The sequence below is a fragment of the Eurypyga helias genome, unplaced genomic scaffold, assembly GCF_000690775.1.
Source record: "Eurypyga helias isolate BGI_N326 unplaced genomic scaffold, ASM69077v1 scaffold8843, whole genome shotgun sequence".
Taxonomy (NCBI): domain Eukaryota; kingdom Metazoa; phylum Chordata; class Aves; order Eurypygiformes; family Eurypygidae; genus Eurypyga; species Eurypyga helias.
In genome coordinates, this window is record NW_010239172.1 from 1742 (window position 1) to 20595 (window position 18854).

Sequence of the window (18854 nt, forward strand, 5' to 3'; positions counted from 1 at the left end):
TTAATGGGCACAAATATCTGAAGGGAAGCTGTAAAGAAGATGGAGCCCAGTGACAGGACAAGAGGCAATGGGCACAAACTGAAACACAGGAGGTTCCCTCTAAACATAAAGAAATATCATTTACCTGTGAGGGTCACTGAGCTCTAGCACAGGCTGCCCAGAAGGCTGCAGAGTCTCCACCCTTGGAGATACTCAAAAGCTGTCTGGACACAGTCCAGGGCAATCAGGTCTACGTGGCTCTGCTTGAGCAGGTGGGTGGACAAGATGACCTTCAGAGGGTCCCTTCCAACCTCAGCTATTCTGTGATCTTGTGTTTCCTAAGTCCCAATTCAGCTCCTTAGCATCTGAACCATCCTTCTATACTGAAACTTCCCTTCCACTTCCTACAGATTAAAATTATGTGATTTGAAGCACAGACTCCTATTCCACAAAATTATTGCTATACTGGCCATTTTTACAAAACTGTGTTTTTCCTTTATCTTTACAATGCATCAATTTAAATTAATTTCAGTAATGCATAAGTATATACTTTGGAGACAATCAAAAATATCTGAATTGCTTAAATTTACAGACAGTAGTTTGAAACGGTTCTGTTCTAATGCCATTCGAGCATTAAACTGCCACTACAATGTACTCTGAAAAGTCTAAGTGAGCCTATTACTACCTATAGCAGTTGTATCTTCAGCAAGGGGAAAACAGGATTATCTGAAACAACTTTATACAAGCAAAATAATAACCAAGAGAGGTTCAAATCTACTGCAGTCAGTTATCAGCCTAGATTGCAATTTCAACTGCCAGCAGAGCTCGAAGTGGAAGATCTGAGAATGTAAAATGGAATCTGTTATAGCTGGTTATTGCCACAGACTACCAATAATTTTCTCTTACATATTGAATTTCACAGTGTTTCAGCTTTTTACACAGGCCAGCTACTTACAATTTCTCAATTAACTGCTTTTCATCCAATGCACCTGGGAGGTCTCTTTTATTTCCAAGGACTAACACCTGAAAGAAATCATTCATATTCATGTTAAATCCAGGAGCAGTAAGTTTATTTTTGTCCTTAACCATTTGTTGGCCTTATTTTCGATCTTGCAGACAAGTATTTAGAACGCAATAGCAGATGTACTCAAAATGACCAGTGACTGTAGGAGCGCCATGGAAATCCCACTCCTAGCCAGCGTCAGATGCTGGATGTACCCTCTCTGAAAATCAGATCCAATTATTTCTGGATGTACCACAAGTCTCCTCTGGAAGCAAAACTCTCCATTCCAGATGGCATTAAGGGATGGTGTGAGATTGCACTAAGTGGATTCCTTTTGCATGCAACTCTACCTGGAGGAGAGCATGAACCAGATGCACTCAAGCCACCAACGGACATTCAATCCACAGGACCAGACTAATGTTAATCAAAAGTAGGGCCCCAGAAGTACAGGCTGGGTCCTCAAGACCCAGACATGATTGTCTCTACAGTTTTGCTTTCCTGCTTCTTGACACTGACATAACAAACAGCCAGGCATCCAAACGATATATTACTCAAGCACCAGCCAAATGACTGATTCCTCTCCCTCCCCTTTGAGCATCCCTGGCAGAAATCAGAAGGGCAGACATTAGGAATGAAGTCTGAGAAATGCAGAAAACGTACTGACGAGATGCTGGAACTTCAGAATTCCTGCGCAATGCTTAAGACTTCAAGTACAAACTAACGTCAGATGAATGGGTTGAGCACATTCTGAGACAAACTAAGCAGTGGAAGGTTTTTCTAATTATGATCGCATTATTGTTTTCCAGATGTGTTACAATTCTGAATCAAGACTGTCACATTATTTCCCATGAATCTGGAACACATTAAAACTCATTACTTGCAGTCTTGGATTAATAAAGCTACCTTAAAATCTATAATGCCAAAGCCTGAGTACAATAAATTGAAGGAAGCTCAATACTAGTTACTACCTACGAAATAAAAATAAGTAAAAAATACATTACTGCACCTTGGAAATTACTCTTTTGGTCAGGCTGGGCAATTGGAGTGTGATTATTATAACATATAAAAGGAAAGGAACTTAATTAAATACTTCTGAACATTTGAGACCTATCATTTCAGGAAGGAGGAGTGTGAAGTAAAACAGGATATGAGGACAGTACAAAGGACAGTGCCACTTGCCATGAACAGCGTGACTGTACATTTCTGTAGGATTTGTTCAATATGTACTTAACATAAAGAAATGTTATTTCAACATTAATAGAAAACCCTATAAAAAAGACGGATAATCACTTGAAAAATTATCTTTCGAGAACGGACGTGGGAGAACTTTATTCTCACAATGATTTCATGTTGGTTGTGTCATCCTCAGATGACTCTGATCACTGTCAAGTGTCCAAGTATTTGCTTACAAAAAAGGGGCCAAGCAGGAGCCATCAAACTGTAACTTCTTCCTGATTTTTATGTGCCACTGTTTTCTTTCTTATGATCAAAGGTATGAACTCCTGCTTAGCAACTTCAGCACCAAAGATCAACACTAACCTCATGGAGTCCTACTAGATCTGAATCGGCAGATTACATTTAATTAAGCACTAGTCTCCACCTCTGTAATTCCTCACTAGAATGTCAGCAGAATATACTATTCTTTGACACTTCCTACTGGAGAACAGAGGCATATTTCCATTTTTTCCATACAGTTTAGTTTGAAAAATGAAAAAATCAAGGAAAAAAAAAAGTCAGGACAGGAAAGACTCAAGCACCTCCACAATCTCTGGAAGCAGAGGACACTATATGATGTCAGTGTCTGCCACGACAAATCTCCCATGCCTTAAGATACTGCCAGAAACATATCTGGGTCAGTGGTTCAAACCCAGCCAACAAGGGGACTGACTGGAAGTAATTATTGTCTAATAATGCCACATGTGAAAATGATTTTTTTTCCAAATCTATTCTGACCTTTAGACTAGAAAATGTACAAACACACTGCAGCACTGATAAGATGCTGAGTCCTCTAAAAAAATGTCACAAAAATTTTTGTAAGAGAGCTCAATGTATCAAGGCTGCATCATATTTAAGCTGGTATTTTCAAGAGTCCAGAGGAACCAATCCATGAGGATTCAGACCACACCGTCTACATTCAGGTAAGAATAAAAATCAAAATACTTACCGGAATTCCATGCAATTGTGGCTTGTCTATCAAACTATGTAGCTCATTCTTTGAAGCTTCTACTTTTTCTAAGTCTGCTGCATCCACCATGTAACTGCAATGGGAATATAGTTATTCTGGTATTGTCCATTACTTGGGGAAAGTTGTATTAAAACATCTGAAATGTCACAAAGGTGTTTGCATTGGCAACAGTCCTGAAACAGTCAGGACTGAAACAGTCCTGAGTTGTATAAGTCCCTGCATTTATTAATGCAGGAAGATGCAGAATTAACTATGGGATGTGGTGAAAAAATGGCCTGGAATAGGCCAACATATATACCAGAGTTACTGGATGTGTAAAATACACTACTTTTATCATGCTGGGTCTTCTTATGTGATGGAGGTGGACAGGAAGAAAAGCATAGCTGTATTAATAATATTAGACATTTTCAAATGTATTTTCTATGGGCATACACAAGAACACTTACACAACTGCATTGACTCCTCTGCAGTAACGCTCCCACATGCTTCGAAACCTTGGCTGGCCTCCAATATCCCATACCTGGAAAAGATAAGAACAGCCCAACCCCAAAACTCTTTTTGAACTACACAGTATTAACACAACAGAAGAACTCTTACATGCAGCAGACAGGTTGTATTGACAATGCCTAAATGTAGGCAGTTCTTTAAGTGGCCTCCCTCAAGAGACTGGACTTCTCAGCCTTTTACAGCCCACGGAGCGGGGCAGGCACATTCACAGGGCAAGTCAGTCCTGCCACATCGGCAGCTCCAAACGTCTATTGGGAGAACTCTACCATTTCTCACTCACTGCAAGGAAAGACTTACTCAGATATCAAAGTGAATTCTATAAACAAACAGTCTAAAACCTGGAAAGAATAGCATCATTGTATGAAAACAGTTATGAAGTTGCAATTTTATGAGACTAGTGAGACCTGAGTTAAGAATGCATCAAAAATAAAGACAGATATTAAGTAAAGAAAGAGTTGGTCAGAGCACAGACTGAGCCTGTGTAAGGGATGATAAACTCTAAGGAGCTCCAATACCTCCACAGCTCTCTCATTTGTTCATCATATGTACTTGAAAAGACGCATGGATTAACTGATCAGGACCGGAAAGGAAACAGCAGTGTAGAGTACACCTGAAGTGATTACCAGTGAATCTTAAGGAAAGGAGGTTCAAATTCAGCTTGGGATTTTATAAACCCGCAATCCTGCAAATACTTATGGATGCTATTAGCATCCATCAATCTCACGGAATTCCTTATCATTAAAAGGCTAGCACATTTTTTTTCTGTACAGGAGTTAATTATTCTGCTTTGCTTGCAAAAATTCCGTAGTTTTGGTGGATGACAGTAATCTTGTTTCAAAACTGTTTCTGAGATCCAAATACCAGGTAAAGGATTTAAACTCCGCAGGCAAGGGTGTGATGATGTAGCTGTTGCAGCTACATCCACAGACAGTTGTGTTACAAGTCACATGCCTATTAAAATAGTGACAAACACTGAAAAATACAAGGAATGCCTATGTCAAAGAGAAGCAATTATTTCTCATTTTAATCAGATTCAGCTATCAAAACAATAAATACTGTATACCAGGCATATCCATTACAGCACAAACTAAATGTGGAAGTAACATACGTAGAAGCAAGTTTTCTTAAGAGCTGTTTTCACAGTTATACTTTATAAATCCAAACATTAAACCTGCTGTGGCAATAAAGACCGGCACAAGAGAATGAGACTCAACAGACCCTGGGGATAAGGCCTTTTTCAACTATGTGGACCATATTTTTAGTTCCACAATCCATAAATCATATTTATGTACCAATTTCTCTATCATTTTCAACACCTTATGTTAATATTTTAGAAAGAAATATTCCCAATTCACCATTAAAATCATTCTCTGATTGATAACTTACTGTTCCTTCTGGAATAAAATTAGTACATCACCTAAATGTAGTCTGCCTTCAATACCCTTTTTAAGATGAAGAATTTTACACATTAAAGAGAGTTGAGTGAACTTCTGACCATGAACTGCATATCAATTATTATCTCCACTGACATTTGAAAAGCTGTTTCAAATGTCTTGATAAAATAAACCTTTTATTTTTAAAGCTTGAAAATGAGATGAGTGTACAGTTCAGTATTATAGTTAGATGACAAACCTCACACCAACACTAATTATTCCAATAACTCGTCAGGACCTTGAAACTATCAGTAACCATCTGGTGCACATCTGTGTGCCTGGAAAAAGAAACCAAGTTATTTTCTTGGTAGATCAGAGAAGAAAGAAGGGGAAAGAGGACAGGCAAGGCCAGTAGTAGAATTAGATTTTTGGAGACTAACAGTGATTATTCCTGGTAGCCAGAAAAATCTACAGGATGATGTAGCCTGGACTAATCACAAAATAAATAATACAAGATAAAGAAATAGTGGTTTTGTCCTTGTTTGATGACATGCTGTATCTATACTAGGTTAAATTGCACTGCAGAACAAGTAGTATTCTCATTAGGAGAATGAGTCACCTTGAAACAATGGAAAGATAAGTCATTTCCAATCAGTTTCTCTAATAAGGCTTACAGCTATTCATTAAAGTACAACACGAAGGACAGAAGGTAGACTAGGGGGTTTTAATAGTGCTTGGGAACCCAGTTTATGTCAATGTATGGTTATAATTATCTGAACAAGGGAAAGAAAATAAATGCATTAAATAAATTTTTAAAATCATAGAATGGTTTGGGTTGGAAGGGACCTTAAGGTTCACCTAGTTCCAATGAAATTAAAATGGTGCTAGTAGTAACTTTCTAATACTCTTTATCATATTAACTACCCAATGACAGAGTTAACTACTTTATTCAAAACACAGATCTCTGCCCCAAATCATTTTCATTGCACACAACTGAACAGACAGAACTGTGAGAATACCAGCAGCAGCCAGGAAGGAAAGGGGAGAGGTTTTGGCATTGAAGAAGTTTTCTTGCATAAGCCTTGCATGTTTTACACATCACCTATTTTTGTACCCCAGTATTTAATACATTGGTAAAAAGTGTATCTGGGTGTGAACTGGGAAAGGCAGAAAACTACACCTTAACAGCAGAATATACAGCTAGCTATAAAGTAAGTTTATTTTACGTGGGTGTTTTCTAAAAAGGACTGGACTTCAAATTGCTCCCATGGCTTACTCAGGAATAAAATTTTCATAACATTTAAAAAGTAATTTTATCCCTAGAAGACCACCTGATTTTAAGAGTCAGAAAATGCCTAGAGAATGACCAAACTCAACAAAGTTTCTCTGATACCTGGTACCATTGCCTCACAGGAGATTGAAATTTCAAGTTGGTCTTGTTTAGGCTCAAACACATACATCTTATTTCTACTGCATTTTATAGATCACTATTTTATTTGTTCCTGTCTACTCCTAAAGAGTGGTAATTCTTACTAGGCTTGCAGGTCTGCACTCTTATAAAATAATGCAATGTTTTCATTTATAAACTAGATTGATCACTATACTTTCGAATCATCATTTACCAGAGCGCTTATACTTGTTCTATCAAATTCTTCTAAAACATAAATCTCTCTGGGTATATTTCTTGTTCAATTTCTGGATCTAAGGGTCCTTCTTAAGAGTGCAGGCAGCTACCAGCTATGTTTAAGGAGCAAATCCTTCTCTTTCGTACAGAGATGTATCATGACAGTTGAACAAAAATGCAGCTGGGGAATAGGTTCAAAGGTTTTCAAAAGCTTTAGTTACAGGAAAGCCTAGTTGTGTTTTGTTCAATTAGCCTGTATTGTAGGAAGACTTAAATTCCTACAATACATGAGAAAGTTGAAAGAAAAGTATTTTCTAGATGCTAGTCTTTACATAGCTTTTTTCCAGATGTGCTCAGTATGATACTGCTGGTGGACGGAGATGTGTACGACGACACATTTGTATCTTGATGGCAGTGCACAGGTTCAGTACCTATGATCTCATGGTAGTCAGCAAAGTCTAGACAGCTGTTCAGCTGACCAGAAGTAATGTCTTCTTTAGGATGACAGAATTATGCCCTAGGCTTGACAGTACCAACTAGAGCTCCTCTGATTGCTATTAAAGAAGCTTAACCCTCATTGCAGCTGTTTACATTCAAGCATCTTAATTTGCAAGCTGAATCCAACACTACAAATACTTGAACTCAGAAATGCATCTTTCTGCTTGGAAGTATGCAGAAAAGATCAGCCCTAAAACCTAGCCTGAACAAATGGGTAAGGAAATTCTAAACACAGAAGCGTATTTGGGCAGAATAAGGTAGCACCAGCAACGTCCAGCACCAAGTTGTACACAGCTAAGTCCACATATACTGAAATATGATGAATGAGCTCATGCATACAGAGCAATCAGTTGTAGCATTCATAGCCAACTCAACATGTGGGAGCTCAAATGACAGGGAGTAACTGGAAAGCATGGAATTCATTTCCTTCAACTTCAGCCACCTAAAATGTAGGTATATAATCCAAATAACCAAAAACTCCCTGTGGCTACTGAAGAGCTCAAAGGGCACCCACAGCACGAAATTATTCCATCTGTCTTACCCACCTTGCCTACCAGGGGAACTATTCTTGCAAAGCACTCCCTGCTCTCCACTGAGTTTAGACAACCAGCTGAGGCTGGCTTCCTCCTTTTCACCTGACTAAGCTCAGGGGAGACAAATCCTAAACAGTCACCTGTTCCAGACTGGAATCTTCAACCAGTAATGTTCAGCTTCACTATCTAATAAACAGGAAGCATAAAGAGAGCTAAATCAAATAACCTTAATTTTTTTTTAATAAATTCCCTTGCAGATACAAAACCATAGAGCCTTACTTCTAGTACCAGCCATGTAACCTACTACAGAAATTAGAATAACTTTCTACCTTAGAATACTTACTACCTATGGGTTACCCTGTATTTTGGAAATGCCCTTACAATTGATCTTAAAGCTAGAAAAATACACTACATGGCTACATTTTCTGCAGGCAATACTTCCCACACACTCTGTTGTTTGAAATCAGTCTTGGTTCTTAAAGAACCCTGTTGTCACACCTAACAGGTAATGAAGTTAAACTTTTAAACATTCTTTGGAACTAAGTATTTTATTTTAGCCACATGAGACAGAAAAGATGCTGTATGCACACTTCACAGTTTATCACTATTTAATTTAATCACAGCACTTGCACTGAAGAATGGGAAATGGACTTAGGAGTTGCAATACAAAATACCTGAATATCTTCAACTCCTGAAAACAAGCACAGTGGCGTTTTGATGGGAGGGGTTATTTCTCAAAGATCAGGGTATGTTTGCTATTTTATCAGAGACACTAGGTACAACATTGGAATGGTCAACAGGTGGATTTTAAACAGGACACAAAGCAAAGCCTGTCCCCAGAAACCGTTCTCTGAACCCCATACTGCTTAGCTCCCCATTGTGTTCTTAGGCAGGAGAGTACCAGGGAACCCGGCTGTAGAGGTAAGGCTGTAATCCTCTCAACCACGGTGGAACAAACCTCTAAATAGCAGGAGCCAAGCCACACTAGCCCCAATATTGTGTCCTCCCCAAAGCAGAAAGCTGATTCTGCGTGACCACGTGCAATCCCTTTGTACCCTCTTTTCACATGATCATAAATCAGCCTCTAAACATCACAGTCCAAGAGATTCTGGTGAAAGCAGGCCTGCAGAAGTTATAAACTGTAGGCAGAACTTGCATTTGGAAGACTGAGGGCAGGGAAACCAGAGGCAAGGACACTGATAGCTCAAAAGAGCCAATCAATAACTACTGGAGTGATTATTAATTTTGCTTGTCCTTGAAGAACATATAACCATGAAAGCAAAAATGAGTATGTGTTCAATAGCAGAGAAAAAGCCAGGGAGATGGGCAACAGTGTGTATGCTGGGAAAAGGTAATCTAATATTGGTAGATTAGACAAGAAAAGGACGTTCTCCCATGGCAGATTAAACCCCACAAAGCAGCTCCCTGGCACTCTTACTGCATGTCCTCCTTGCCCTCTACCTCTTGAAGTCTGAACAACCCTGACAGATTCCCAGCATATCAATGAGGACTGGTTCTGCTGAGGACAGAACCAACCAGAGGCATTATTTATGGTTCCCAGGTGTCCCAACAGGATGTTGGAATAGAACATATGTTTATATAAGCTGCAGATAACTTCAAGCTGGGAGTGGATAAAAAGATCAGAATCCAAAAGTATCTGGACCAACTAGAGGGATGGTCTGAAACAAGGCAGCTGAAATTTCACACACACACGTTTAGAATGCTGCACCTGACAAAGGGAATCCAATGCACTAGCACAAAATGGATAACAAGCAGGTAGAGGCACAGGACAAAAAACACGAGCAGTTTACAAACACGGTGTTTCAACATTGTGGCATATCTTAAATCAGCGTGTACAAGCACAAGCATCTTACGTACAATTTTGGAAGTATGTACTGCCCCGCCTTCAGTGTCAGGCAGGGTTTTGAGCATCATTCTATAGAACAGACACCGTCAAATACGAAAAAGACCAGATGAGAAAAGAAAAGGTGCAAAGAGGTTCTGAAAATGTGACCTATAAAGAGGGGAGGGGGAAGCAAAACCATCATGTTTCCCAGGAAATGGCTGCCAGATACAGAAGAAAAAAATCAGCTCAATTTGTGATGACAGCAACTCCTGTCAGATACTAGGAAAAAAGCTCTCTAACACGTAGAGTGAAAGAACATTGTACAAAACAAGGCATATTGTACAACCTTCTTCAGGGTAGAACCAATTTTAAGAAACAAGTACTTAAGATATTTGGGTAAATACCTGATTCACTTCAGAGTTTGGTTTAGCTTTGATTTGGTTTGATTTAGTCCTCATTTTCAGGAATCCTAATGGTTACACTGCATGACTGGTGAGACACTGCACACTGCCTGTTCTGACCCAGGACTCTGGCTTCTGTTCCCATGCATTTGTCCCAACCACTGCAGCGGTGCCTATCTCATGCACCATCCTCTCTCACACTCTGCAGCACACAACTCCCAGCACAGATACAGTCTCCAAGGCTTCTCTTCCCAGATTATGAGATGGGAGAGTGCTTTCACCATTTTCTTTTTTGGTTGATTATTGAGTAATTCTGAGCATGCGCCATACTTATTCTCTGAGACACTCTTTTAACACTCATTTAACTCCTTTTCACAGAATCACAGAAGCACTGAGGCTAGAGGGGGCCTCTGGAGATTTTATAGTCCAACTCACCCTGCTCCAAGCAGGGTCACCCAAAGCAGACTGCTCCAAGGATGGAAACTCCAGAACCTGTCTGCTCAACCTGTTCCAATGTTCTATTACCCACACAGTAAAAACGTTTTTTTCTTATGGTTTAAATGGAATTTTTCATATTTCAATTTGTGCCACTTGTTCTGTCACTGGGCACCACTGAGAAAAGGTTGGCTCTATCTTCTGGCTACACTGATGAGATCTTCTCTTCTCTACTGTAAACAGCCTCAGGTATCTCAGCCTCTCCTCATACGAGATGACCCAATCCCTTAACCATCTTCATGGCCCTTCACTGCTTCTCTCCAGCAGCTCCCACATCCCTGTGCTGGGGATCCCAGAACTGGACACAGTACTCCAGGTCTGGCCTTACCAGTGCTGAGTAAGAGAGGGAACACCCTCAGGTGCCATAATACACTGTCTTTAACTTCATAAGGGTCCTGTCAGCCCATTTCTCCAGCCTGTCACGGTCCCTCTGGATACAGCACAACCCTCTGGTGCATCAGCCACTCCTCCCAATCTTGTATGATCAGCAAACTAGTTGGGGGTGCATCCCGTCCCATCATCCAGGTCACAAATGAAGATGTTAAACAACCCCTGGGTAATCATCCAGGTCACTAACGAAGATGCGTAACAATCACCAGTAACTGGACTCCCTGCTGTGGCCCACAGCCCTTTTGAATCCAGCAGTACAGCTTTTCCTTACACACAACTATCACAAATCACTGGGACAACCCACAAGAATTCTTCCTTATAGAAATAACCACTTTGACTTGAAATTAGCTCAGCTACGGCACGGCCTTTTCAGAGTGACCCAAGCCATACGGAACAGCCCGTACCTTCTGAGACCCCGCTGGAGCTATACAGGCAGTACACACCGAGGTCTGTATTAGAGATGGGGCAGACACATGACAGGTAAGGTGCCGAATAGCAGTATGAAGCATTGCAAAGCAGGAGGAGTCTATGAGGATGATTACACACTTGGAAACTCTGCTATCCAGAGGAGGGAGAAGTGCTGCAACGAAGGAAGCTGGAAGAGGGATGCACAGAGGCGGGATACTCCTCCTCCCTCTCCGAGCAAACCGCAGGGATCTTGGCTTCGCCCTGCCGCAGGCTGCCCCGGCCCCGGCTGCAGCTCCCGTGGAAGGACGGAGGCCTCTAGTGGCGACGGCTGGGGCGACCGCAGTCCAGCCCCGCCGCAGCTGGGGGTGCAGAATCCGCCTGGCAGCGCTATTTTAAATGAGTGCGCGAGGAAAACGAAGCAGCTTTGTAGGACCACCACCGCAAGAATCAAAGTTTGATTAGCTGGATCTTCACAATCACTTAAAATAACAGTCTGTGATGCCTGTCACCCGAGGCTTTCAAAATTTGGTTCATTAAATGAATTTTCTTAGCTAGTGTCTAGCTTGTTGAACAGTAATTCACATCAAAGTAAAAAGATTACTAATACTGAGCTAATCCAAATAGAGAAATTCCATCAAACTCAAATCACTCAGAAAACAATAAAACTTACTTGGAATTAAAACCCCAAATTAATTCAGTCATAATTTTTTTTTTCCTCAGAAAAAAGATGATAGCCATCAGTTTTGTTATGAATTTCATCCAAAAAGTTTTAATAGATCCCTAAGTTGTAGTATATTAGGTATTTTGATGCTGGAAAGCATCTTGTAATTTAGTACCTCAACCTGGAAACCACCCTATAATTTTAATACCTCAACCACAACCTCAAAATCTATAAAACTTCCTGCTTAGATTTCAAATGCTGCCTGGCAAAATCTTTGCTCTTTTCATCCTCGTTTTTGGAAATAATAGGTGACAGGCTTTGTTATGTACATTGACAACCCAAAATTTGACAATTCATGGTTAAAGCTGACAGCTTTACATTTCTGATCATACTCCAATTAAAGAGCACATGAAATTGGCATCTTCCTACAAAATGTTTCGGCTTGCATAAATCTGGTTTTCTTCCTGAATTGTTCAGATAAATACAGAGAGGCATGCCAGTGACCATACTTTTATAGTCTAGGGTTACAGACCAAATATGAGATAAATCTGCTGTTTTCTGGAAATGACTGCCAAAATTGGAAGAAAGTAAAGACCATGGGCTCCTTCATTCTTGCTGCATTCTGGAATTGTATGGAATCTAGAGCCAGAACTGTGGTCAAACAGTGGCTGCACTAGCATAGCATGTCCTTCTTAGTGGCCTATGCCAAAATATGGCAAAAGGCACATCACGGATTAGTATCGCCTACTAGCTGGTGTTGTAACTTTCTTTGCCTCAGGTGATGAGTCTTGGCCTTCTGGAACGCTGTTTTTTCACTTGATGGCTTTTTTTGACCCAGATGGTTTCTCTGCCTCACTCTCACAGTAAGTTTAATTGATTCTGGTTTGCAGTGTCTTGAGACCTTTGAAAAGGTCAGACACAACCCCTACTTGCTTCCATCAAGATCATTCCTGCATGTTTGAAGGACTTAGTAGGACAGGTTTAGTAGAATAACACTTTATCCAGGAATTTTAATAATGGCTGAAAGTTGGGTATCTTATTTCTACGAGAAGGGTAACTTGCTTTGTTGGGATGAAAAGGTTAATGAAAATTTCACTCTGAATCCTTGCTGACAAGGCTGCAAATAGCTTATCAAAGGATTCCAGCAAGAAGCATTCCCCTCACCATTCTTCAGTCATCAACTTACCAACAAATTAAGTCATCCTTCTCACAGTAAAATAATTTTGGAAACTTCATCTAGAAATTAGGCTATAAGACTTTAACAGCTTACCTAGATACAGGAATATTGACGCACAAGTACTTCATCTTGACAGGATTTTTAGGAAATAAACATCTATCAGTATGAGCCATATTCCCCTACACCTTTTACTTCCACTGTATGCCGTTGTAGAAGAGAGACCACGACAACTGTTTAAGAGAAACTATTTTCCAGTGCAGATTGTCCTCCAAAACAAGTACTGTTTTTGAAATTAATAAACAAATGAATAATGTTAGCATTACCCCCTTATTCTTCACAGCTCTACTACAACAACTATACATAACATGACTTTTGAGATTGAAGTGTAAAAGAAGGCATAGTTCCACAGAAACTCACACACCTCGTCCCTGCATGAACTCAACCTTGCAATATCATCTGTGCAGACAACTCCAGTACAAATTTATTAGTAATTTTCTTCATGTACTTTAACTATTCTGGCTCAAAAAAAAAAAATCTCTTTATTTTGAAGACTATTTGTAAATGACTTTTGATTGTCTAGTTGAATGAATCATTGACAGCTTTCTCATTTTATTCCAAGTCTGACAATTCTGTGGCAGCATCAGCACAGCCACAGAATTGGCTGTGCTGATCCAACTGTGCTGAATCCAACTATCCTTATGCTTTCTCTACATAAACACTAAATCATGGCCTTATTGTTTCTACGCAAAAGACAGAAAACAAGGGAACTGAAAGGAAATTCCTATTCCTGTGAATTATTTATAAACTATGGTTGAATGTGGTAACTTTTTATTGACTGTGGCATCTGTGGACTTCTTTGATCAGTGGCAAAGTAAGGTAGATACAATGAAAAATGTATGAAACTGACGTTTAGGAATAATCACAACAGAATCCTCTCCTGGATGAACTGAGCATTGCTAAAGCTCAAGTGGAAGGTACTGCTTCAGTACAAATGTAATCATCTGAAAGAGAAGGAAAGGCTCAGGCAGGAGGCCTGCATACCTGAAAAAAGAGTCAGAAAAAATACCTCTGAATAAGTGAAAACTTGAAACAGTTTGACCACTTAAACAAACAAACAAACAGCTTTTCCTTCTGAGTCTGCATTTGATGCTTCGTATCACAATGCTAACCACAATTTTGTCACTGCTTCCACTCTCCTACACATCTGCCATTGATATACAAGGGGTCAAGAAAGCATGGGATAGCCTCAGGATGCATTTACACTTGTAAGGCAGTACTTCTGATGCTGCTGTTGTAAATACACTATTTGATTTGCTGTCATAGCTAACCTGCATGTACATTTGTGTAAAATAAACAGAATCTTGGGGGAGAAAATCTATACAATTAACACATCAATCAGACTGTTCTTTTGATACCACTGCCCACTGACTTCATAAATTCTCTCACGTAATATGAATAATGAGTCAATCATAAGGACTAGAAAACTTAATATCCAAGACTCCTAAATCCTAACAATAAAGCACTAAGCATTTATATTTTTTAAATATTGTCACTGATCCTCTTGAATCCACAATCAGCCTATGTGTGCTTCTGAACACGTAATTCTGGCAGCCCCCTAGCAACAGGCTGTGCTCGTTGTGCTTAAACATTTGTAGCTACCAGGGTGAAAGGGTGAAGGAAAACTTTTCTCACCAAATGCTTTCCTCCTGTTCAGATTCTGTGCTGTAAATTTGGCATTTTGCAGCTAAGTCAATTCACCCAGGCTGCCCCCAAAATGCAGTTTTGCCTGTGTCTGTATCCTGCTTTCCCGCAATGTGGTGGCACCAGCAATCCCACAGCTATCTGGGGAGCACACTACTTAAATAATTTGACTGGGGAGACTCTAGCATGGGGGCAGGTTTGGTTTGGTTGGTTGGTGTTTTTTTTAGGGGATACTTTCATCTCCATCAGTTGGCTGATCTGACTATGGCTTTGCCATGTGCTCACTGGTGCTGATGGAAAAGGGGTGCAAGGCTGCGCGCCCAAGCTTAAAGCAGAAACCTCACACCGTGATCTATTTAAGCTGATTGGAAAAGCTGAACTTTAATCTCTGCCCCCCTCGCTAGGCTGGCCTTGACTCCCTCTTAGGTTTCGCCTCTAGCATGAGTGGGGCTGGTTTTATTTCCCTTTACAAAAAAGATTCTGTTTGGAAAGCAGAATTTGGACTTCTAAGGAAAAAATATTCAGAATTTCTGGTTTTGGTTAACGTGGTACTCTTTTGGGAGAAGATAAACAGGAATGTACCAAGTTACTGTTAGGCTGAAGTATGTTCTTTGTATAGCAGAGTTCAGCTCTTTGCTGAGCAGCATGTGGATGGCTGTTAAGACACATTCAACAGAGGGACTTAAGACAAGAACTTTATGTTTTCTCATTCACTCACAAACTCATTCCTGGACTAGGCAAGGACATTGCTTCCTCTTTAAGGTACAGGAGCAGTATTTTGAGGAATAAGGCATTTGGCCTTTGTGTGTATATGCAAAGAGATGAGGCACGAAGAACCAGACAGTGGAAGAGGGGAACACGTTTGATGAGGAGAAGCTAACAGGCACAAGGAGAGTTGGAAGAAAAACTCCATAGCCAGAAAAGACAGGAAACATCTGTCTGCCGATTCATACACCTTCTTGTTACGCAACATGAATACTGCCCTACTGCAATCATGGCAGATGTTCCCATAAACTGAAACTTCCCCTTACCAGCCTTACCTGACATATAGCGTACACACTACCACAAGCAGAGCTGGCCACAGAGAAATGAACCAGCAGAGACAGGCATAGCTTGGATGATCTTGTATATAGAAGGAACAGAGGTGAAGAAGGGCCAAGACCAGAAGTTAAACCACATCATCGATGAAATTCTGTGCTTTGCCACCGGTTTCAAACATAGCATTCATAAGAACTAACAGAAAGCATCATGAAATAGCATAGCTGTTAGTCAGCAGAACGTGCACCTTGAGCACTACTTCTGTCTGCTGAAAGACCAGTTCAGTTACCTTTCACTGTCTCTGACTCCTGGGTCTCCAAAATAAACTCTGCATACAGGGTTGGCTGCAAGAATTAGTGGTGACAGGCTTCTCATTCTGGTCACCTACGTTTTCCCCAGATAAAGTCCAACTGATGTTGCTTACCCATACTGCCATACAAACTCCTCTGTATTTCCAGGGAGCTGCCCCCTGTGTAATGCTAGTCTTGACTACCTGTTCCAGCAAACAAACTCCAAAGTTTAACTGGATTTCATTACCAGGATGCCATTAGTTCCTACGTATTCACCTTAGCCTAGGCAGCAGCACGTGAATATAAGGGTTTTGCTAGACACACTACTAACAGTGAACTCCATGAAAACAACACTGAAAATTTTGATCTTTGAGAATAAACTCTAAAATAAGAGCCATGGCACACTCACATTTGTAGGCGCTAGGGATTCAATCAGCTCAACTCATCCCTGAAGAATTTATAAAAAGTAAGAAATCAAGACCAAAATTCTTTCTGCTTCCATTTTATATGCAGTGAGGGTGTTCTCCTCCCAAAATTTCAGAGGTTTCAGCCCTGTAACTCTTTCAGTAGGTGCTTTTCTTGCTACAATATATTTCAATTAAAAAAATATAATAAAGCTGTAATAATTTGTATTTTTTTTAAACCATTAAATTGGACATTTTCTCATACTATCACACAAAAACTGGTTGTTCAGGCATTCAGAAAGGCATTCCCTATTGAAAAAATTCTCTACTGAAATTTGTGTGTCCTGGAAGGCCACATTTACTTCAAAGAGTTTGGCCACATCGCACTGAGTACTGTAGTGCTCATCATGTGACAATTTGGGGGTTTTATAACTCAAACATACACACCCCATCACACTAAAAAAAAGTTTAAGCTTCTGTCAATCATTTACCTTTCCGGAAATGTGTGAAATAAAAATGCTTGTGTGATGCTGCTTTGTCTTCTTGCTCACCTGCTCTGTGATAAGAGTGAAGCCAGACACTCACTCAAAGTAGGGTCTAATCATGTACTTATCATAATGATCAGGCACAAAGTCACGAAGTTGACGTTACCATGGCAATAGTGATTCTCCTCCACTTCACTTTTACTACATTTTACTCCTTTTTCCTTTTAAGCCTTTTACAGTCTTTTCCGTAGACCTAGTTTTAAGATACTCACTGGGGAAATATGAATTTCCTGGAAAATTAAAATCAGACAGACTTATGGGTAATGCTAAGAGTTTTTATTTCAGCCAAACCTGACATGAATTTCAAGAGGGTCTACGGGAAGGAGAGTTGGGGTGATGAGAGGAAACAGTTGGGTAACATTTGACTTTCCATTTCAACAGATTTAGAAAGACTGGCTTATTAAGCACTGTAACATACAAGCAGTTGTAGAGGAACCTATTGAGCATTCTGCAAGCTTGTAACGGAGAAGTAGATACACAAGTGAAAGGTACAGCTGAAAGCCCTATGGTCCTGAAATCTGGAAAAAGTATTTCAAGATAGTAAGACCAGAAATGGACAGGCAGTCACAGCGTTAGGATCAGGTGGGTTTAGCTCAGCTTTAACATCTCCCAACCAACAGACATCAATTATCCCTTTTACCACCCTTTAGCTGCTCACTGTTTAGAGCAAGTGGGTACACAGTTAACAAGTGCTTATAGTCACATTACAGGTTATTCAGAAAATCCTCCCTAAGTTTAGGAGTCACACCAAACCAAAGGAAAAAGAGTATCTTTAGAACTAAGGGAGAAAGGAGAAGAAATGAATGAAAAGTTAAGGTAAAGGCAAAATCCTACATTCCATTCACCTAATTTTAGATAGAAGTTACGAATTCAGTCTAGACTAATCAAGCAGGCTCCCTTCCTAATCAAACAAAAGACAGCCTTAATTCTACTGGAGTGATTTATCCCTATTTTAATGTTTATGGCATGATCACAACCAAACTGGTATCCATATTTCTCTCTAGGCCTAAGAGCTGGTTCCCTGACAACTGACTTAGATTAGATGTTCTATTTCCCATACAGCTCGCTGTGTGAGCTAAACAGTGCTCTCCACTGAGATGCACAAGTTAAGAGTGAAATTGCTGCAGATGTGACTTAGTTGTGAGACAGAGGGAAGGAGAAGAGAGAGGCAACTCAAGGAGCCAACTCAGCTCCCTTAACATCTCGGAATTTTATGACCTTTATAACCCAAAAGGTGCAACAGAGCTTCCACCCAGCACAGATATCATGAAATCAAATAAAAAATAAAGCATGTATGGCTATATGCTTTTAAAAAGTTATTTTTGAGCTAGAAAAACAGATAAATGATCCTATCATCTTAAAAGAAATTTCCTGTGCTTTCACATTCCAAGTTGAAAGCACTTTGTCTACTAGTTACTCATTCTGTATTAATTCAAGCATGCACACCTACCTTTATGGTAACATTTCCTTTTGTTATTTTTCTCATATTGAAGCCTACTGTAGGAATCATATCTTCTGTGAACTGCCCTGACTAGAATACAAACAAACAAACAAATTATTATAAAATAGTTGATACACTGAGATGTCTTTTTCTCGTTTGCAATCTAAAATTTTTACAACACTGTAAAATATCACATTAATTTTCTACAAGAGCACTGCCCAGCACTTCAATTAATGCACTGTCATGCCAAGGACGACTGTTCATTTCAGTCCCTTTAAACGATCTTTTATTCTTCTCAGTGACAAAGATCACCCCAGAAACCACGAGACTTTGGATAATTCTTGATCTCACCCTA

The 18854-nt window shown here is 39.9% G+C and overlaps 1 protein-coding gene across 1 annotated transcript; it reads right to left on the bottom strand.

The window, feature by feature from the left end:
• Nucleotides 1–930: 930 nt before the first annotated feature.
• Nucleotides 931–18596, bottom strand: LOC104503206 (ADP-ribosylation factor-like protein 8B-A). The gene is made up of 4 exons (XM_010148046.1): nucleotides 18509–18596; nucleotides 3614–3687; nucleotides 3147–3240; nucleotides 931–1002 (listed from the first exon to the last, which is right to left on the bottom strand). Exons 1-4 carry the CDS (start codon nucleotides 18566–18568, stop codon nucleotides 931–933), a joined length of 300 nt encoding a protein of 99 aa, XP_010146348.1. The 5' UTR covers nucleotides 18569–18596.
• Between the last annotated feature and the right edge of the window lie 258 nt (nucleotides 18597–18854).